Source organism: Oryctolagus cuniculus, chromosome 1, assembly GCF_964237555.1.
Source record: "Oryctolagus cuniculus chromosome 1, mOryCun1.1, whole genome shotgun sequence".
NCBI classification, from domain to species: Eukaryota; Metazoa; Chordata; class Mammalia; order Lagomorpha; family Leporidae; genus Oryctolagus; species Oryctolagus cuniculus.
In genome coordinates this window covers 158,308,246-158,331,058 of record NC_091432.1, presented here as the reverse complement: position 1 = coordinate 158,331,058, position 22,813 = coordinate 158,308,246, and the positions used below count along the sequence as shown (strand labels likewise).

General features: G+C 37.6%; 1 protein-coding gene across 10 annotated transcripts in view; it reads left to right on the top strand.

The window, feature by feature from the left end:
- The window catches only part of C1H9orf85 (chromosome 1 C9orf85 homolog), a 67,582-nt gene that overhangs the window by 27,100 nt on the left and 17,669 nt on the right, over window positions 1–22,813 (top strand). For 2 of the 10 annotated variants that reach the window (XR_011379530.1, XM_002708205.5), the window contains exon 2: window positions 15,728–15,834. Coding sequence is in view for 9 of the 10 variants with exons in the window: in XM_002708205.5 (XP_002708251.1) it covers window positions 15,728–15,834 (107 nt within the window). In the remaining variant the exon portion in view is untranslated. Of the gene's footprint in view, window positions 1–6,850; window positions 7,165–15,209; window positions 15,312–15,727; window positions 15,835–22,813 lie in introns of all 10 variants that reach the window. The other 8 variants (XM_070050793.1, XM_051858769.2, XM_051858765.2 and 5 more) reach the window with 8 other exon arrangements.

The window sequence follows — 22,813 nt, the reverse complement described above, 5'->3', positions numbered from 1 at the left end:
ACAGAGTGAGAATATAGGGATGATGTCTTTTGATATAAAAATTTAGAAAAGTTTCTTAAATAATAGCTCTTCCAGATCCCTGACATAAATTGTTAGTAGAGATTTTCTGGTCAGTTCTGAGGTTTTTCTGGAGTCCTTTAGATATTTAACATAATTACCATAGCATACAATCAGTCTAGTTTATAAATACTGTATGTTTAAATTTCCTTTAGTCGCTTGCTTGGAACTCAAAATTCATCTTCACAAATAACTGATACTTTCAGTGATGAAACTAAAAACATGAAATCTAGTTTCTGAAAGAGGGGCATGTGGAATAAGGGACAAAATAATGGATTTGGAGTTAGAGGGTTTTGAGTCTTCATTGTAACACTTTGTGTAATCTTAGATTATTACATCTATCTGGATTAGTTTCTTTATTAAATCGGAATAATACTATTTGTCCATCAGAGTAGTTGTAAGGAAATGATAAAATTAACTGTAAAGATAGATTTCTGTGTGTGATCAATGGTAAGTATAGCTTGGTGGTAGTTATATTTATCAGCTATTTTTATTTGTATTGTGTTTAACCTATATTAACCAGTGTTTTTAGTGCCACTATAATAATAATAATAATAATTTTCTAAAGGAAGATACATCACCTCCTTAGTAGTCATATTCTCGGTACCAGAGGTGTAGTGGGAAGCATATGCTTCTAGAAATGCTAACTTGTTTCACCTGCCTAGGGCAGTGTTTTTTAAATTTGGCATGCTGAAGAATGGTCTTGCAAGCTTCTTTAAAATGCAGAATCCCAGCTGCCAGAAATTCTCAGTCCATAAATCTTGGAGTTAAGTCTAGGAGTCATCATTCTTAACAAGCCTGGAGGGTGATGCTGATGTACCTGGTCCTCATACCGCACATGAAACTACTCCTGGTAATTACCTTTTCCTGTATTTGATACTCAGATCTGATACTCTAGTCTACATGAGTAGCTTTGTGAAGATCAGTCCCTCTTAGTTTATGCATTTAGGTCTACCTTGGGAGGGTGTGGGTGGGAATAGAAGACAGTGGTTGTTATCATAGAAGCTTACCATGTCTGAACTCCTTAACATTAATCATATCTTGCTGTAGAGAATTCCCCTTTTCTTAATTACAGGTTATCAAAGTATGTTCTGTACAACAGAAAGTCCTGAAGTACAGAATTACAGTCTCAGGAGGTGGGGTCTAGAAATCTGATGTACAAAGAATTTAAGAGAAGGCAGAGTGTGATTCTGCACTACCAGACCTATTTTACTTGGGACAGGAAAAATAGTAGAACCAGAAAGGAAAGTAGAGATCAAGTTGTGGAGAGCTCTGAAAATCAGTCTGAGGAATGCTTTTAAGTATATATATATATAACCAAAAAGGGAATATAACAGTTTCCTCTCAAAAGGTAATGGTGGGATAATGGATTTTGAGATAGTGACATAGTAGATAGTACCAGGAATTGGTTTTCCCAGCCAGACAACAATTGCACTGGCAGAGTCTGTCTGATGGAACTGTTTTGATACTCTGAAGCTTCAGAATCTTGGAATTTCTAGGGGGAAGGTTTGGACAGTAAATTTTGATTAGTATCAGCTGCGGCCATATATGTGTTCCAGGAGCAGCTTGTACTCAGCTTGCAGAGGACAGAGTGGGCAAAAAGGATCCTGTCTTCCAAATAATGGAATGTTTTCACTGGTTATTGACTGATTATTACTTCTGATATTAGAGGTGCAAAAAGGCTAGTGGCCACTGTTGTACACCCTCCACCCCATTATTGCAAGCCCCTTTCTCTCTGGATGCAGTGACTTCCAGATAATTTTAAGAACTAGCTCTCTTCCTCTTCTTCCTTTCATTTTTCTTTTTTCTCCATTTGGAAGCCAGACATTGAAGTCTGTGACATTTAGAAATAACTTCAGGGTAAGCATTTGGTGCAGTGGCTTAAGCTGCCACTTAGAAAGTCTACATCCTGTATTAGAGTGCATGGTTCAACTCCTGGCTCTAATCCAGATTCCTGCTAATATACAGCTTTGTAGGTGATAACTCAAGTACTTGGCTCTCTGCCACTGCCACTTGCTTGGAAAGCCCTGATTGAGTCTCGTGCGCCTGGTCCAGCCCCAGCTGCTAAGGGCATTTGGAGAATGAACCAGCACATGGAATCTCTCTGTTTCTCTGTCTCTCTGGATTTCAAATAAAATTTGAAAATAATAATTTTTTAAAAATATTTATTTATTTATTTGAGAGTCAGAGAGAGAGAGGTCTTCTATCCATTGGTTCACTCCCCAGATGGCTGCAATGTTTGGAGCTGTGACCATCTGAAGCCAGGAACCAGGAGCTTTTTCCGGGTCTGACATGCAGGTATGGGGGCCTAAGAATTTGGGTGGTCTTCCACTGCCTTCCCAAGCCATAGCAGAGAGCTGGATCAGGAGTGGAAATGCTTGGACTAGAACCAGTGCCCATATGGGATGCCGGCACTGCAGGTGGCAGCTTTACCTATTACGCCACAGTGCTGGCCCCCGAAGATAATTATTTTAAAAATCTCATATATGGGGGAAATTGGAAAGATACTTCATATACCTAGGGAGAGGTGTGTGCTCAGAAAAGAGTTGAGAAGGCTGATTGTTGGTACAGAGATAGTCCACAATAATAGAAAGAAAAAACAGAAAACAGCAAACCCTGAGGGAGGGGAGAATTTGATTTTATGAGTTGTTGCCACATTGTTAGATTAAAATGTGCAGTTCTCAGTGAAAATCACAAGGCATACAAAAAACGAGGAAAAAACAGCCGATTCAGAGGAAAAAAAGTAAAATCGTCTCTTGAAGAGATCTGAAAGTATCCAAAAGGTTGTGGAGAATGTAAAGAAAACGTATGACCAAGGTGGAAACCTGGGGCCAGCATTGTGGCACAGTGAGTTAAGTAGCCTCCTGTGACTCTCCTATCCTGTGTGGCCTCTGCTTGAGTCTTGGCTACTCTGTTTCCAAACCAGCTCCCTGCTAATGCAGCAGGGAAGAACGGAGAGTGGCAGAAGATTGCCCAAGTAATTGTGTGCTTTACCCATGTGGGAGACCTAGATGGAGTTTCAGGTTTTTGACTTCAGCCTGGTCCAGCCCTGGCTATAAGAGTAATTTGGGGAGTGAACCAATGGATAGACTATTTCTCTCTATTTCTCCTCTTTTCTGTTACTGTGCCCTTCAAATAAATAAGTTTTTGTTATTAAATAAAAGATGAAAACAAGAATAACAACATAGAAAACCTAAAATGAAACCAGAAAGGAATTCTGGAACTGCAAAATACAATAACTGAAATGAAAAACACATTAGAAAGAAGTGACTTATTATATACAAGGAACTCTTTAAGATGATCAGATTTCTCATCACAACTTTGGAGGACAGATGACTACGAACTGATATATTCCAAATGTAAAAGAAAGCTGTCAACCAGAAATCCTAAATCTGGTAAAACTGTTCGTCAAAAGTAAGGGATAAGTTAGACCTTCTCAGATAAACCTAAGTTGTGGATGTTCATTGCCACTAGACCTGCTGTCCGAGAAATGCTTAAGAGTCCTGGAAGTTAAGGTTGAAAGGACACTAGACAATAATTCAAAGCTATATGAAAAAATGAATATCTCAGTAAAGTAGTGGGCAATTATAAAACCTAGTATTGTAATAACTATGTAATTCTACTTTTTTTTTTTTTTTTTTTTTTTTTTTTTTTTTTTTGACAGGCAGAGTGGACAGTGAGAGAGAGAGACAGAGAGAAAGGTCTTCCTTTGCCGTTGGTTCACCCTCCAATGGCCGCCGCGGCCGGCGCACCGCGCTGATCCGATGGCAGGAGCCAGGAGCCAGGTGCTTTTCCTGGTCTCCCATGCGGGTGCAGGGCCCAAGCACCTGGGCCATCCTCCACTGCACTCCCTGGCCACAGCAGAGGGCTGGCCTGGAAGAGGGGCAACCGGGACAGAATCCGGTGCCCCGACCGGGACTAGAACCCGATGTGCCGGCGCCGCTAGGCGGAGGATTAGCCTAGTGAGCCGCGGCGCCGGCTCTACTTTTTTTCTATATGATTTAGGAGACTAGTACATTTAAAAAACAGTCTGAAAGCTAGTATTATAAGTTTGGTTTGTAACCCTATGTTTTGCTTTCTGCATAATTTAAGGAATGCATTTAAAAGAGTGGTTTATGTTTTTGGATGCACAATGCATGAAGCAGAAATTTTCTGACAGCAATGGAAAGGGGTGAGGAGGTAGCTTAAAGGAGCATTTTAAAAAAATATATATTATTGAAAAATTTTTTTAATTTTTTCTTTATAGGGATAGACAGTGAGAGAGAGAGAAAGGTCTTCCTTCCGTTGGTTCACCCTGCAAATGGCTTCTATGGCTGGTTCTGCGCCGATCTGAAGCCAGGAGCCAGGTGCTTCTTCCTGGTCTCCCACGCGGGTGCAGGCACCCAAGCACTTGGGCCATTGGGCCATCTTCCACTGCCTTCCTGGGCCACAGCAGAGAGCTGGACTGGAAGAGGAGCAACCAGGACTAGAACCCAGCGCCCATATGGGATGCCGGTGCCTCAGGCAAAGGATTAGCCAAGTGAGCCACGACGTTGGCCCCTATTATTGAAATTTTTGAAAAAGATTTATTTATTAGAAAGGAAGAGTTACAGAGAGGGAGAGGGAGAGAGACAGATCTTCCATTTGCTGGTTTACTTCCCAAATGACTGCAATAGCCAGAGCTGTGCTGATCTGAAGCCAGGAGCCAGGAGCTTCTTCTGGGTTTCCCACATGGGTGCAGGGGCCCATGTACTTGGGCCATCTTCTGTTGCTTTCTCAGGCATATTAATAGGGAGTTGGACTGAAGTGGATCAGCTGAGACTTAACATGGTGCCCATATGGTTGCTAGTGTTGCAGGCTGTGGATTAACCTGCTGTGCCACAACACTAGGCCCATGGTGTTGAAATTAAGCTGGTATTAGGGCGTTATAAATTCAGGTTGTTAAATGCAACCTTCATGTTAATCACAAATAAGAGATGTAGAATATACACAAAAGGAAATAAGAAAGGATTTAAACATTTTACAACCAAAAAACTCAAATGTTAAGGAAGAGAATGATGAGAAACAGAAAACTTTTAAGGCACATAGAAAACAAATATTCCTTCTGCTGAGAATTTTTTGTGTGTGTTGTACATTGTGGTTCTTTCTTAAATATTTTCCAGTATTCATAACACAAAATTAAAATTTTAATACCAGAGTTCTTTGTTCAAACTCTGACTACGTCTTTTAAAATTTCAAGAGATTTATCAGTGCAGTGTTTATTAGAATACTTCAGAAATACTAACTTATTAACATATATAGCATCAATTTAATTTAATTTTTCCTTAAAAGTAAGTAAAGTCAAGAAAAAAATTAAGTAAAATATACTTTGGAAAGTAAAATTGACTTAATAAAGGTTTCCTCCCCTGCCAGAAGGAGGTATTTCCTCAGCATGTTTCTGCCTGCAGGCAGGTGTGACTGTTTAAGTGTCCATGAAAATCCGGGCAGTTTGCTTGTCTGCTGGAACGTATCTGTAGGTAGTTTATAGATAGATCCTGTCTGTATACTAGCAACTGATAGTTTCTACTTACTGATTGAGAGAATAGTCTTCTGTTCAGGATGATCAAAACTCATTTTGTATTCAGCCTTTGGATGAAAATGCGATTGTTTATTTTTGCAGATGTTGTTTGTTAAAGATTTCAGCAGTGACAAGGAAAGTGGGAGGAGGGAATCAGATACTATTTCTTAACTAGAAAAAGCTTATGTTGTAAGTAGTTGGACAAGAGGGGCATTTTGAGTATTTCTAGCATATATTTTCACTTCTTGCAGTTATTGGTGTCTTAAAGACTTGTGATTAGTTTAGAATGAATGGGAGGAAGATGGACTACAGGGAAGAAAATTATTTTATTTCACAGTGTAGATATACCTCACATTATGCCTTAGGTATCTTTTAATGTTTTACGTATTAAAAAAACCAAATATTTGTTTTTTTTTTTTTTTTTTTTTTTTTTATTTTTGACAGGCAGAGTGGACAGTGAGAGAGAGAGACAGAGAGAGAAAGGTCTTCCTTTTGCCGTTGGTTCACCCTCCAATGGCCGCCGCTGCAGCCGGCGCACCGCGCTGATCCGATGGCAGGAGCCAGGATCCAGGTGCTTTTCCTGGTCTCCCATGGGGTGCAGGGCCCAAGCACCTGGGCCATCCTCCACTGCACTCCCTGGCCATAGCAGAGAGCTGGCCTGGAAGAGGGGCAACCGGGACAGAATCCGGCGCCCCAACCGGGACTAGAACCCGGTGTGCCGGCGCCGCAAGGTGGAGGATTAGCCTATTGAGCCACGGCGCCGGCCAAATATTTGTTTTTGATCTAAGTGTGTATGTATATGTATTAGAACACTAAGTTTATATTTTGCTTGGAAGAGATGGGCTGAAATTTTTTTAAAATTCTTGTGTTGACAGCTAATCTCTAATTAGCTATATTGAACAAATGTAGTTTAAAAAGAGGGAAACCTATACTGACTTCGATTTTACATTTTTCATTTGAGACAATGAAACTACTATAACTCATTTCAAAAGTATTTCTGGGCTATTTATATGACTAGCTCATTTTGTGAATAATAGAACACATAAAAATGATAAAATTCAGTAACAAATTCAGATATATCTTGACTGCCAGGGTCAAAAAGCAAAACAAATTTTTCAGATGACACAGGAGACATTTGCTTCAATATCCATATAATTATGTGCACTCCTTATAAATTCAGTCATTCTTGTTTTAATACAACTCAGTTGACTTGAGCAATGTGCACATATTTTGAACTTTTTTTTTTTTTTTTGACAGATAGAGTTAGACAGTGAGAGCGAGAGACAGAGAGAAAGTTCTTCCCTCCGTCGGTTCACACCCCAAATGGCCACCATGGCTGGAGCTGCACTGATCCGAAGCCAGCAGCCAGGTGCTTCCTCCTGGTCTCCCATGCAATGCAGGGCCCAAGCACTTGGGCCATCCTCCACTGCCCTCCCGGGCCACAGCAGAGAGCTGGACTGGAAGAGGAGCAACCGGGACCAGAACTCAGCGCACATATGGGATGCTGGTGCTGCAGGTGGAGTATTAACCAAGTGAGCCACGGCGCCGGCCCCTTGAACTTTTGTATAATGGTAATATAAATGTGTGTAAGTATTAGTGATCATTTCTATAATTATGTCTGTGGTTGTAGATTGGCAGTTAAAGCAAGGATATGAACTTTTGTTTTGTTCATAGATGTAAACTGGTGAAACAACATAAGAGTAGTATGTGCCTGACTGGTGAAAGGGACTGCTATTTTTTTTTTTTTTTACTATGAGTGTTTACATCTGATAAAATTCCTTTTTAAAAAACATTTTACTTGTATATTTAAAGGCAGAGTTACAGAAGATGGGGGGTGGGGGGGGAGAGAGAGAGAGAGAGAGAGAGTGAGAGAGAAACATCTTTCTTCCATCTGTTGGCTCACTCCCCAAATGGCTGTAATGACTAGGACTGGGACAAGCCAAAGCCTGATGAGTGGTAAGAACTTCAACTGGTTCTCACACGTGAGTGGCAGTGGCTCAAGCCCTTGGCCATCTTCTGCTTCCTTCCCAGGTGAATTAGCAGAGAACTGGATCAGAAATGGAACAAGACTCAAACTGGAGCTCATATGGGATGTTGGTGTTGCAGGCAGCAGCTTAACTCTCTGTGCCACAATGCCAGCCTCTAAAATTCCCTTTTTAATTGGAACCATAATTAGTTACCTATAAATAAAATATGAGAATTTGCAAGGTCATTAGAAATTTATTGATATTTATAACCAATGCGTTTTTCAAAATTAGAAAAAAATTTTTTTAAAATATTGGAAATAATCATATTGTCAAGTAGGAAGTAGGTTAAGTATGCAAATGATATATTAAGTCAGAGACAATAGTGCAGCTAACATAAACATGCTTTAAATATATATAGAAATATGAAAAATTATGATTAAAAGTTATAAAACAACATCTACAGAAAAAAACCAAAATTTTTACACACATATGTATATGCTTGAAATTCTGGAAAGTGTAGAATTTTGGAGTGATGAGAATTGTCATTTTTTTCTTCATGCGTGATTTTATAAAATTTATATAATATGAATATATGTACATTGTTTTATACATTTTATGTTACATGTAACATTTTAAAAAAACTGTTTATTTATTTGAGAGAGTTACAGACAGAGAGAGGGAGAGACAAAGAGAAAGATCTTGCATCCGCAGGTTCACTCCCCAAATGGCGTCAATGGCCGGAGGTGGCTGAACCGAAGCCAGGAGCCTGGAGCTTCTTCCAGTGGGTACAGGGACCCAAGTGCTTGAGCCATCTTCCACTGCTTTCCCAGGCCATAGAAGAGAGCTGTATTGGAAGAAGAGTAGCAGGGACTTGAACCAGTGCCCGTATGGGATGTTAGTGGCAAAGGCGGAAGCTTATCCTACTGTGCCACAATGCCGGCTCGCTATAACATTGTTTTAAATGTGTTAACAATATAGTTATTTTTGTATACAAAAAGAAATTATTAATCTTTTAATGTCATATACCATTGGTAATACATAGTAAAAATGCATGTTAAGTGGCAGAACTAGTTGCAAAACCAAGCAGTAGGCAGATTATTTATAGATAACTGGACAGAATATGAAGGAGATTTTTTCTTCGATTTTTATTTATTTGAGAGAGAAACAGAGAAAACTTCCTTCTGCTAGTTCAGTTCCCACATTTTCTGCAACATCTGGGCCAAAGCATGTTTCTGCAGCCTGTTTCTGGAAAGCAGAGAACCCAATACTTGAGCCATCACTGTTGCTCCTGGGGTTTGTGTTACAGAAAGCTGGACTCAGGAGCTGGACCTGGGCATTGAACCCAAGTACTCTGTTAACAGGATGCATGTGCCTTAACCAGCATCTTAACTGCTAGGCTAGCCACCTGCCTCTGAAAGAAATTCCCATGTGAAGTTTGAATGTTGTCTTCTCCTCTGCCCCACTTTTTTTTTTTTTTTAAGTTTTTTAAAGATTTTATTGATTTACCCGAGAGATAGATTTGCAGATATTGAGAGGGAGAGAGAGAGAAAGGTCCTCCATCTGCTGGTTCACTCCCTAATCGGCCACCAATGGCTGGAGCTGTGCCGATCCAAAGCCAGGAGCCAGGAACCTCCTCCGTGTCTCCCACTCGGGTGTGGGGGCCTAAGCACTTGGGCCGTCTTCTACTGCTTTCCCAGGCCACAGCAGAGAGCTGAATGGGAAGTGGAATAGCCAGGACTCGAACCAGCGCCCATATGGGATGCCAGCACCACAGGCTGAGGATTAACCCACTGCGCCACAGCAGTGACCCCTCCACTCATGTTTGTCTACCTGTAAAATTGACTCCTAAAAGTCTTCTTGGAAACATGATCAAGTCAGCAGGATAGCTACAATATGAGAAATTGAGCTTAACTTCTTAGATTGTGTGCATGTGTGTGTGTAAGAAAAACTCACTGTACTTAGAAACATTAAAATATGGATTTGAGCTCATTATACAAGATTTTTTTTAATGCTCTAGTAAGTCTTCCAATTATAAAATTTTCTATTTTAAGTTCTTCTAACACTTGTATGTGAATTTTCTATCCACTGAGCTAGATGCCACAGTAAGACATTATTAGCAAAAAAAAAAAAAAAACCCAAATAGTTTTGGACCAGTATTCCTCATGAACATAGACAAGAAGTCCTCAATAAAATATTAACATACTGGACTTTCCAGTAAATAAAAAGAAAAGTGCATCACAACTAAGTGGGATTTTATCCTAGGAATGGAATGGGTTTGTAAACAGCTGGGACTTGAACCCAAGTGTGGTTTGGAAGAATCAATATTGTTAAATTGTTAATTCTCCCCGGAGATGATTGATAATTTCAGTGTAATCCTAATCAAAATTAGAGCAGATTTTTTTTGTTGGAATCAGTAAATAGACTCAAAAATTTATACAGAAAAAAAAGAAATTGGAACAGCTGAACAATTTGGAAAAAGATCACATTTAGAGAACTCACGTACTGATTTAAGAACCTACCATAAAGCTACTGTGATTGAAACAAGGTGATGTCAGTGAAAGAGTAGACCTGTAGACCAATGTAACAGAATATTGAGTCCAGAAATAGACCCATACATACTTCATTTTTGACAAAGATACATAATCAATTCAATGGTATGGGAACATTTGGACATTTTGTAAAATTTTGAAAAAGTCTCTACCAGGATTCTTTACCAATACACAAATGCACTCAAAATGGATTATAGACTAAATAATAAATCTAAAATTACTGAACTTCCAAAAAAACTGCCACTTTACGTGGGAGATCCAGATGGAGTCCTAGGTTCCCAGGCCTGGCCATTTGGAAGTGTGCCAGCTAATGGATGATACTTCTTTCTCTTGGACTGCCTCTCTCCTCCTCCATTGCTCCCTCTCTCTGTCATCCTGCCTTTCAAGTAAATAAGTAAATCTTAACAACAACAACAACAACAAAAAACCAACACTACAGGAGAAAACTTAAAATTGATCTAAGGGAGACATCATAGGTGGGATTGCAACCATAGACATGAGGGAGCTTCACAGAGTGATTGAAATGTGTATTTTGGTTGTCAGATTCTTAGTACTGCATACCTAAAATGGGTGAATTTTACTTTACGTATTTTTAAAACTGACTTAATCTATGTTCTTTTATTCAATTATTGTAGAAAGAATAGAATTAAAGTTAACATTCTACATCCTTTAGTAAAATGATTGCTTCTATCAAGGATCATGGATGAATGCTAAAACCATGAAATAGAATGTTATGGAATGGTATATTGACATTGACTTCTTTGGAGTTTGCTGATCTTTATAATTTGAGTAGATCTGTGTCACCACCTTAAGCAAGTGACCAGTCAAATTTAACAATGCTGACCAAGGGAGAAGTATGTATTATGTCCCTCCTGACTTTCAATAATAAAAAGTATGCAGCAACAGCAGTACCTAAGAGCTATTCCAATCAAAGAATACCTCACCTGGATGTACTTTAGAGGAAATGTAAGAGATAAAGCAATGAATTAAATTACACTATTAGAAAACAATTAGATAAATCTGAGATGTGGAATATTCTCTAAGACAACTTGATTGATATTTTCAAAAACATCCATGTAATAGGGCATAAAAGGTGCCGTGCTGAGGGTACAGTGCTAGGTCAAAAGAAAGATGACAGCTTAACAGTGCCTAAATACTGATTTGATTATGATTTTGAGGGGAAAAAATAGCTCAAAGAAAATTTCAATATAGACTGGCTACATTCAGTGATATTAGGAAGTTACTTTTCATTGTTTTGAGGTATAGCAACAGAATTGTTACATGGGAGAAAGTCTTTATTTTCAGGGTATGGGAAGTATTATTAAGTAGAAGGAAGTCTATTTCCAGTATGAGTTTTAAGAGGTAGAGTGTCTTGTTAGTGACTTAAGTGTAGTCCCTACCCCACAAAAAGCAGATGGGTAAAAGTTTAATGATTGTAGCTATATATTTATACTACTTTACCTTTTTCCCTGCAAGTTTGACATTTTTCATAATAGAGGGGAATGTTTTTTAAATATTTATTTATTTATTTATTTATTTGAAAGGCTGAGTTATAGAGAAGGAGAGACAGAGATCTTCCATCACTCCCCAAATGGGTGCAGTTACCAGGGCTGGGACAGGCTGAAGCCAAGAGCCAGGAGCTTTACCCCGTCTCCTCTGTGGGTAAGGGGTTCCCAGGAATTTGGGCCATCTTCCACCACTTTCCCAGGTGCATTAGCTGGATTGGAAGTGGAACACCTGGGACTGGAACTGGAGCCTGTATGGGATGCTGGCACTGCAGGCAATGTCTTAACTGGCTGTGCCATAGTGCTGGCCCCAAAGTTGGATTGGGGGTCAAGCGATGTTTTCAGAACTCAGTTGAGAGTATTTTTGAAGATGGCCTTCTAATATGAAGTGCATTCTTTCAGATCACTGCATTCCTAGGAATAGCTTTTTTTTTTTTTTTTTTTTTAACCACTCTGCTGGGCACTGTAACATTGGCCTACATTGAGAACTGAGACAGAAGCATTTCTGTAAAGTGCTTGAAGTGCTCTGTGTTGTGGGGATGTTTTTTGAGAACTTTGCTTACTATATCACGTGGTGTTCTTTGGGAAAGATGAAACTTTGCATTTTAATAACAAGAATAATTGTGTTGCCTTTGAGAAACTGGGTTTTTGGTGTGTTACAGATATCCAGTTATGTTATGCTGCTGAAAAGCTCAGATCTCACTTTTAGGCAAGCTTTAGCAGGTGCACTTCCCAGCTGTTCCTTACCATTTTCTTATTTTTCCTGCCTGCCCTTATTTTTCCCGTTATTCTGATTCCTTCCTCTGTTTTTTGGTTGTATTTATTTTGTAAGATACTTTGTGTGCAACAATGTTCTAATGGTATTAAAAGAAATTGAAATAATGTAGTTTACTATAAGAAAGTTAAAATCTAAATGACAGGTTTTCTCTTTTTTTTTTTGAGAGTTTTTTTAAAAGACTTATTTATTTGAAAGGCAGAGTTACAGAGAGAGGGGGGGAGAGATAGAGAGATCATCCATCTACTGGTTTACTCCCCAAGTAGCCTCAGTGGCTGGATCTAGGCTGATCCAAAGCCAGGAGCTTTTTCCAGGTCTCACACTGGGTGCAGGGGCCCAAGCACTTGAGTCATCTCCCATTGCTTTCCTGGGTGCATTAGCAGGAAGCTGGATGAGAAGTGGAGCAGCTGGGACTTGATCCAGCACCCATATCAGATGCTGGCACTGTAGGTGGGGCCTTACCTGCTATATCACAGTGCTAGCCCTGGTTTTCATGTTATTGTCAGTCATTTAAGTTTGGCAATCCAGGGATCCTATATCCTATAGCCAAATTTAGGAAAAGGGAAAATTTCTAGAAAACTTAATAGATATTTTTAAATGTAATTCAGTAAGATAAAAATGTGCCTAATGAAAAATTACATTACTCACTTTCGAATGGTATCCAAATTCCTTTCTCTTATAGTATATATCTTCTGTCCATTAAATAAAAAACACTTCTTTAGCATCAGCACTTTGATCCAATGTTATATTTATAGTTTGTTCTTGCTACCTTCTTGGAAGTTGCAATCAATCAACCAGTCTCTTTTTGAAATTGTTATATGACTTTACCATATTACCTGACAGCAAAAGGCATGGAGCAGGCTAGCATGCTAAAATATGTACATGAATTAATGATGACTAAGACATTATATACAAAAGTAGGAGTGTTTTTTGATGTGCTTTACGTTTATTCTAACTTAAAAAATTCATTTAATATATGTGGTTTCTTCTTTAGCTGATTACTAAGTTTGGTGGGATTTTCCACTGAAATATTTTTGTTTTTTGTCTCTTTTTTTGGTCCTCCTTTAAAAATCTGGAAACTTCATTGTTGAACTAAATTATCCTGAGAGGCTTTTGTATTTGTAAAACTAAGTTTTGATTTTATATTTTATATTTGAGCACACTTAAATCTTAACCTTAATAACTTAAGATCTCCCAGAGTGAGGGATACATTAATATTAATTGCCAAACTGAGGTAGTTGTGAGTGAGGTAAGATTCGTCTCCTTTGCTCCAGGGAAATGATTCCTAGACCTAGGATTCAGCTTTCTGCGCTCACATCTCTGGAATTTTCTTGTAGTTTACCAAATATGGTCAAACAAGGTGTATCCTTTTCTTTTGTTTTGTACCTGTTTTTAAGTACTATTCATTCAAAGTCTTACCCTTATTCATTTCTTAACACATAAAAATCAAGTTAAAATTTGCAGTAGTGTCTGTCAGTCATGTGAACTCTGTACAACATCTCCATTTATACTGCTTCACACATCACTCACAGGACAAGTTCCCACAAAGACCTGTTTTGTTCTACTGTTGATCCACCCTAAAGAAACCAGTTTCCTAACTATGCACAGCTTTGTAAATCAAGATGAACTAGTCCGAAATTGGACACAGAAACAAACAAGAAACCAAATAATGCCTCCTAATTAACAAGCGCAAAGTATTAAAAGTAGTAAAACTGCAGGTAATAAGATGGTCTGTATTCTAAGAATATTCCTTTTGGAAAGCTTCTGTGACATTCATATTGTAATCATAGTTCCAAGTCATTAGCTCATTCCTCTTATTGTTAGAATTAAGGAAACAAAAGTCACTGCTTTCAGTGAGATTTTGTAAGCAAAAGAGAACAATGAGAACAATTGATGAAATGTGAACTCCATTTCTGCATGTTTCTTAGCCAGCCTGGTTTGTGATAATAAAGGGCTGAGGTTGCAGGGCAGAGTATTTGGAGTGTAGACAAATTTTCTTTCTGGTAAGCTAGTGGATCAAGGGCAAGAGGGGAGATAATGACATTCAGCAATTGGTTTCCCCAGGACTCTGCGTCTCTGTCAGGAAGAAAGGAATGCACCGATACATAATTCATAGATAGCAGAATATATTTTTCACGATAGAGTTAAACTCGAACATAATTTATTCACAGATTAATTTATGTATTTGAAAATATCCTTGAAATATTTTGTCTTTGAATAAGTGTTTTGTCAAATTATTTTCTTTTTGTATAGAACTTATAGTATCAACACTGTTCAAAAGGTGTGCTTTATTTCAGATGATTTAGAGTATACATTATGCTTTTAACTCACTGACCAACAGCATTTCAAATAATCTGTGTCTTTGTGATGTGTTTCTTTCTCCCCTGAGAAATTTTTAAAAAGAAACAAAAGGAGCAAAGAAAATTTAAAATGTCCTCTATTCATTATTCCAACAATGGGCAAAGACCAAGCTTCCACAGCCAAAACAAAGTAGACAATTCTCAGAGTACTCAGAGAAAATAGGTAGTCTAAATCCTGATTCAAATTGGTATGTTACAGAATTTAAAACTGTTAAAAAGAATATATGACCATTTACATTTTTTTATCCTTCTCTTTTCTCAACTTTCTTTTGAAAAGAAAATTAAAAACACTTTTTCCCCTCTTCAAGCCCTTTCTTCACCAGGATATTCACGTGCATGTACTTGTTTTCTGTTTTGAAGATACCATATTAGCAGGGGAAATTTTCTAAAGTATTTTTCCTAACATGAGAATACAAGAGGATAAAATTGAGTAATGAAATAAATGCTTTCTTGCTTCCAGCTGCTTCTCCCTGGCAGTCCTTGTTCAACTTATATGGTCTCTGCTCTCCCCCTGCCAGCGGACAATTCAGGACTGATTTCTCAGTTTAATTCCAACTCACTGGTAGGATTTGTATTGTTAAAATAGTAGTCTTTAAGATAGGAGTTAGGATTCATTTTATTGCATTTTTGCTGAGGCATAATTTATGTCATAAAATGCGCATGTCTTCACTGTATAGTCTTGAGTGTTAATAACATAAATATCAGGGTGAATGGGGGGGACTTGCTCAATATATACCTGCCAGGATGTTAAGAAATTTCTAGATGATTCTGCACTACACCCTGTTAAGATCCATTGCCTTTGTAAAGAACCAAACTGAATAGTGTATGTAAAAATGCACAGTGCTTCAGAATGTTATACAGATTAAATTTTGTTATTATTTCTTAAAAACTTAACGTTTCTCATATGCCTTTTTATAGGATTTGTCATTTAGGCTCATGAGTGAAAAATCTCAATTTGTTTTTCTATTTATTTTTAAGAGAATTAATGCAAAACTTCATGAGGGAGTGTGTCAGCGCTGTAAAGAAGTTCTTGAATGGCGGGTAAAATACAGCAAATACAAACCATTATCGAAACCTAAAAAATGGTGAGTTAAATTTCTTAATTACCTTAGCAGTGATATTTTTATATATATATGTATATTTATTTATTTATTACAGCTTACTGTTTAGTTTCTTAATTTTCAAAATTGTATCCAACTAAGTATTAAGATAAAGAAAGAAAAAATTCCCTTGTCTCAAGTAGAATTTGCTTACTGATTCTTCGTTTACCACGGGAGACAGATTATGGAGAATAGATTCATCACTCCCTGTCCTATTCTTTCATAAATAAATAATGCACTGCTTTTATAAAAGGTGGGTTAGGGCAAAGAGTAGAAAGTTTGTTTTGCAAAATTCTATCTCTGTCTGAAGAGATAATATTTACTATAGTTGTATTTATAATTTTTTTATGAAGTAGAAAAACTGTTCCTCAGGATTATAGATAAGGGCTATAATCAGTAATCAAACCTCAATATGTAAATTTCACTCATGTATAGTTTTTTTATACTCTGTACTAGCTGCTGCATATAGAAAACACATAGTATTTATCTTTTGGGAATTTGTTTCATTAAGCATAGTGGTCTCCAGTTGCATCCGTTTTGTTGTAAAAGACAGGAGTCCATTTTTCATATGGCTGAGTAATATTCCATCATGTTTATGTAAATATATATGTATGCCACATTTTCCTTACCCAGTCATCAGTTGATGGACAACTTAACTATATGAATTGAGCTGCTGCAAACATGGGGGTAGAGGTAATTCTTCCATATGCTGATTTCATGTCCTGTGGGTAAATTCCCAGGAATGGAACGGCTGGGTCATTCTTAAAAGAGATCTAACCGTCTAATTCAATCCCTGAGAATTACTGAAATGACAGATTGTCATTCATATAAATAAATCACTAGGTTATTAGTTTATGATTTCATATGTTTGAAGATTTGGTTTAAATTTTTTGAAAAATCCTAGATTTTGTTTCTCACCTCTCTGTCCCTAACTCTGTATACTACTGGGATTCTCTTATATCATGCGTGTATACATCTTGTGTGCCCCCTTCCATCCTTCAGCGCACCTGAGCAAGGATAGTATAGGAGGGTCATTGCTGTGTCAAACAGATGTGATTGCTTTATATATAAAAGTAAGCATGTCCTTTGTGCTTTATGAGTTTTAGTTTGGAAATCTATTTGGTAACTATTTAGAATGTGATAAGTTTGTTGCTTTATTTTTCTTTAAGTTATTGAGCAGGTATTTATTCCTTCTTTTATGGGAGGAAATTTTACTTGAAGTTCGGAAGGTTAGTCTAAAAAATAACGATACTATAACCTGTGGTGTCTGTCTGTTGGAAAATGATGTCAAATTTTTTGCAAATCTAAAGTTCAAGCTATAGGATTATTGTTTTCTTGAGAATATTTGATAGCTTTTAGTGTTACAATTTGGGTGATTTGTGTTGCCTACAATCCTGCTTTTTAATACATAGAGGTAAAAACTTCAAGTTTCTCTCTTTCTGAGTTTTTTGTTATTTTCCAGCATTTTCTACCAAAAGAAAACACAGTTGGTAGGTTTTATGATCATTGGCCCAAATTAGCAGTAGGGAAATTTGGCAGCTGTTTACAGTATTGAATTTTAAGTTTCCATGAATGAATTAACTGTATCTTCTACTATAATTTTAGGTGCTGGTTGGGCAATAAATCATGTTCTTTTGGTTAATAGACCTAAATATCAGATTTATAGCTGTCTGAATATTTTCAACGTCTTTTTTTCCTACAAAGTTATTTAAGATTGCATTTCCAATATTCATCTTTTCTTGGTAATCTTTTAAAAAAATTGAACTCTATAGGACAATTGCTTGCTGTATCTTAGGATGCTGCATGGAGCACCCACATCCCATATTGCAGTGCCTGAGTTTGAGTCTCAGCTCCATTTCCAATCCAGTTTCCTATTATTGTACACCCTGAGAGGCAACAGATGATGGCTCAAATACTTGAGTCCCTGACACCCATAAGGAAGACTCTGAATGAATTCTACTCTCCTGGCATTACCTTCACATAGACCTAACGGTTGTAGGCATTTGGGAAATAAGTCAGTGGATGGAAGGTTGATGTCTCAAGCGATTCAAAGATGGCTGAGTAGTGAAAAGATATGCTGATTTTGACCAAGGGAAGATAATAGAAGAAAAGTGGAGGAAGTGCATTCCCAGGGGAGAACTGGAGAGAAGTTTACAGTGGAAATTCTACAGAAAGGAGATGCCTTGGAGCACTGTGGATATTACAAACACTCAACAATGAGTGGGAATACCACTAGTGACTCTCATAGCTGGGGGCTAGAGGACACATCAGCTGCTGAGAGTGAGGTGAGAGCAGACTGTGGAAGCCCATGTCATTGATGATATTGCCTGAGGGAGAGCTTTATAGACCACACTGACTTTGAGTCCAGCCTGGAGCCCTAGCCAGGGACAAGTTCCCTGGTGAACGAGAAGCACATTTCTTTCTCCCCATATCCCAAAAAGGTGCCCAGTCACCAGCAGGGAGAAAGAACCATCTTAACACCAGTAGAGGCTACAATGGCTCTAATACAGGCATGTGACTTGGGGATTTTATCAGAAGAACAAATCCAGATTCCTCACTGACTATGAGTCTGGTCCTTTGGAGGGTTAGTAGGGGGCTGGGAACCCACTTAAGATTGTGACGTGTTCCCATCCCCCCTACCCTATCACAGGCTCTGGAGCTCAAACTGCCAAGGCAGAGCACCTACAGCCAGCTGCCTCTGGGAATGCCTCTGCACTTCCTGTGGATGGGGCAGGCTGATGGAGCTGAGAGTGGATTCTTTGTGCCCTGTGACTGTGGGAGCCTTGCACATTATCACTGTGGAAATTCTGCAACTGCATGATAGGGCATGGGGTGTAGCTGGGTCCCTAGGCAATCACCATGTCTGGCTTCAGAGGCTCAGAGCTGTCTGATTTCCTGGAGTGGGTCATTGCAGAAGATTCCATGTTCACACTGAGGACCACACAGATCCTTTGTGCAGTTCATGCCCACAGAGATCTTTTGTGTGGTTCATGCACCTGTGTGGGTGGAGGTTGTAGCCACTGTGGGCTAACACTGGTCATTGATCTCATTGGAAGAGAGGTGAGGCTGTAATTAAGCCAGCTGAAGTGTTCATATGTTCCCTCCTGCTGACAATACAGGAGATCTACTCCACCCAAATTGGGTGTCGCCCTGGACTCTCACCACACCCTGAGCAATGATCAGAGCTCCCTGGCCTCACACAGCACATGCCTCTGGATATCCACTGAAGGAGCAGATACTCCACTAGGCCACAGGGGCATAGTTCAAAGGTAAAAGCCATCAGGAAGAACACTGAAAAGTGTTTCCACAAATGCCTAAAAATAAATGCAGGAATACAAGAAACAAGAACAAAGAAGACAACATGACTCCCCATAAGGAACACAGCAACACTTCAATATTAGAATATGAAGATGAAGAGATTGATAAAATGCCTGAAAAAAGAGTGATCATAAAATTAGCCAGAAACATAGAGAAACAAATTCATGAGATAAAGAAATCCATACATAATATGGATAAAATATTTTGCCAATAGATAGAGATTTTGAAGAGAAATCAAACTGAAATAGTAGAAATGAAGGATTCAATATGCGAATAGAAAATACAGTGGAAAGCCTCAACAACAGACTTGGTGAGGCAGAAGAAAGAATATCCAAGCTAGAAGATGAATCTTTGGAAATATTTCAGTCAGACAAAAAACAAAAAGAAAAATAAAAAGAAGAAATTAGAAAAACTAAAAGTAATGAAGGCATGAAAAGAGAGAATGGATTAGAAGGCCCATTCAGTGAAATAATAACAGAAAACTTCCTTAACTTGGAGAAAGAAAGGCACATCCCAGTAAAGGAAGCACAAAGGACTCCAAATAGACATAATCAGAAGAGATCTTCATGATGACACATTATAGACAAAGTTTTAACAGTAAAAACAAAAAGATTCTAAAATATGCACAAGAGAAATGCCAGATTACTTTCAGAGGATACCCAATTAGACTAACATGATTTCTAATCAGAAACTTTCCCTACAGGCTAGAAGAAAATGGCAGAAAATCTCCTAGTAAAAGTACAAAGGAAATTCAAAGCAAAAAGTAGGAATATTTATGAAGCAGTGGTAGTACCGAGTCATTAGTTATCATGGCCTAAATTCTCCAATTAAAAGATACAGATTGGCCGAATGGATTAAAGAATGAGACCCATCTTTTTGCTGCCTACAAGAAACACATCTTACCAACAAAGCTACTCACAGAAAGTGAAAGGATGGAAAAAGATATTCCATGTGATGGAAAGCAAAAATGAACATATTTAGCCATACTAATATCTGACAAAATAGTCTTTAACATAAAAAAATTAAAAGAGACCAAGAAAGGCATTATGTAATTATCAGGGGATCAATTCAATAGGAAGATTTTTTTTTAATAAATGTAAATTTACAAAGTGCAACTTGCATTGTTGTGGCTTTTTCCCCCATAACCTCCCTCCCATCTGCAGCCATCCCATCTCCCACTCCCTCTCCCATCCCACTCTTCATCAAGTTTCATTTTTTTCAATTATCTTTATATACAGAAGATCAACTTAGTATATACTAAGCAAAGATTAATACACATACATACACCTAATTACAGGGCACCTGGCTATTTAAAAGAAATGTTAATGGATCTAAAGGGGAATATAGGACTCCAGTACAATAATAATGGGGGACTTATATACTCCACTTTCTTCACTGGACAAGTCAACTAGACATAAAATCAACAATGAAACTACAGAGCTAATCTACATGATGGAGCAAATGGACCTAATTAATATCTACAGTACATTTCATCCCACAGTTGCAGAATACACACTCTTTTTATCAGTACATGGAGCAGCTTTCTATAGGATGGATCATATGCTAGGCCATAAAATGAGTCTCAAAAAATTCAAAAAAATTTGAAATCATGCCATGTATCTTTTCTGATGGCAATTGAATGAAGCTGGAAGAAACTATAGAAAATATGAAAACACAGGAAGACAGATTCATGGCAGTCCCAGTCAAAATGCCAACAACATTCTTCTCAGATCTAGAACAAAGATGCTAAAATTCATGTGGAAATATAAGAGACCCCAAAAAGCTAACACAATCTTAAATAGCAAAATCAAAGCTGGACACATCACAATACCAAACTTCAAGATCTACTACAGGGTCATTATAATCAAACCAGCCTGCTACTGGCACAAAAATAGACATGTAGACCAATGGAACAAAATAAAAACCCCAGAAATTAGTCCACACATCTACAACCAACTAATCTTTGACATATGAGCTGAAATCAATCCCTGGATAAAAGACAGTCTCTTTAACAAAATGTGCTTGGAAAGTTGTATGTACACATGCAGAAGTGTGAAACAAGTTTCATATCTTATACCTTATATAAAAATCAGCTCAGAATGATCAAAGACCTAAATCTGTGACCTGAAACCATCAAATTACTAGAGGAAAATCTCAGGAAACTCTGCAAGGCATTGGCACAGGCAATGATTTCTTGGATAAGACCCCCGAAGCACAAGACAGTAAAGACAAAACTAGATAAATTAGATTACATCCAGCTAAGAAGCTTCTCAACAAAGTGGAGAGACAGTGAATAGCATGGGAAAAAATATTTGCAAGCTATGTAACTGATAAGTGATTAATATTCAGTATCTACAAAGAGCTCAAGAAGCTCAGCAATAAAACAGTCTAATTAAGAAATTGGCAGTGGACATGTATAGGAAATTTTGAAAAGATGAAATACAAATGACCAACAGACATATGAAAAAATGCTCAGGATCATTAGCCATTAGGGACATACAAATAAAAATCAGATGAGGCTTCTCCTCCCTCCAGTTGGAATGGCTGTTATCCAAAACTCAAAAAACAATAAATGCTGGTGAGGATGTGGGTAAGAGGTACCCTAATCTACAGTTGGTGGGAATGTGAACAAATACAACTATTATGGAAGATAGTATGGAGATTCCTCAGAGATCTGAAAATAGATCTTCCATATTGACCCAGCCATCCCATTCCTTGTAATTTACCCAAATGAAATGAAATCAGCATATGAATGAGTTATTTATACTCCCATGTTCATTGCAGTTCAATTCATGATAGCTAGGATATGAAATCAACCTGATGTCTATAAACTTTTGACTGGATAAAAAAAACGTGGTGTATATAAAAATGAATGAAATACTGTCTTTTGCTACAAAATGAATACAACTAGAAACCATTACGCTTGGTGAAATAAGCTAGTCTCCAAAAGATAAATATCATGTATTTTATTTGCTATGTAGCAGTTCATATAGAATACCAAATAATGTAAAGGACTTAAATTGTCATTTTGGGATATGATTGTCATTTTTAGCCATTGTTTATACTCCTGTGGAACTGTGGTCTTTCTGCTTTTTACTTGTTGAATACTATGATTAATGGTGAATTAATCCTGTGAATATAGAATGGATTAAAATTATTGCCTTGCAAAAAGTGATGAAATGAGGGGAGGGTGGGAGGAAGATTAGGGTAAGCAGGGGAGTGAGGGAAATGTAGTTTCCTTCTTGCAATTTTGCCTATGAAATGTATAAGATCTATTCTATTTGTATTAATAAAAATAATAAAAAGCTAGTGTTATATAATAAGAAATCATTTAAAACCGCCTCTGCCTTATCAATTTTCTGTTTTTAAAACTCTTTTCTATGTAGTATATGTTTACCTTCATTTATGAATATGAGAGTATATAAACAGTAATATTAACTATTAGAAATTTTCCAGATGGTATATTTAGATTTAGAATTTCTGAGGTTATTTATTATAGATAGCTCTTGGATTTTGTCTGTTTTTGTGTATTTCTTATGGTCTTTATATTTTCATTTTTATGACTCCAGAAGAATTTGCATACTTTAAATCTTGAAGAACTAGAATATCCTTTATTCAGAAGAACATTAAGTCTCAGTTCAAAGCA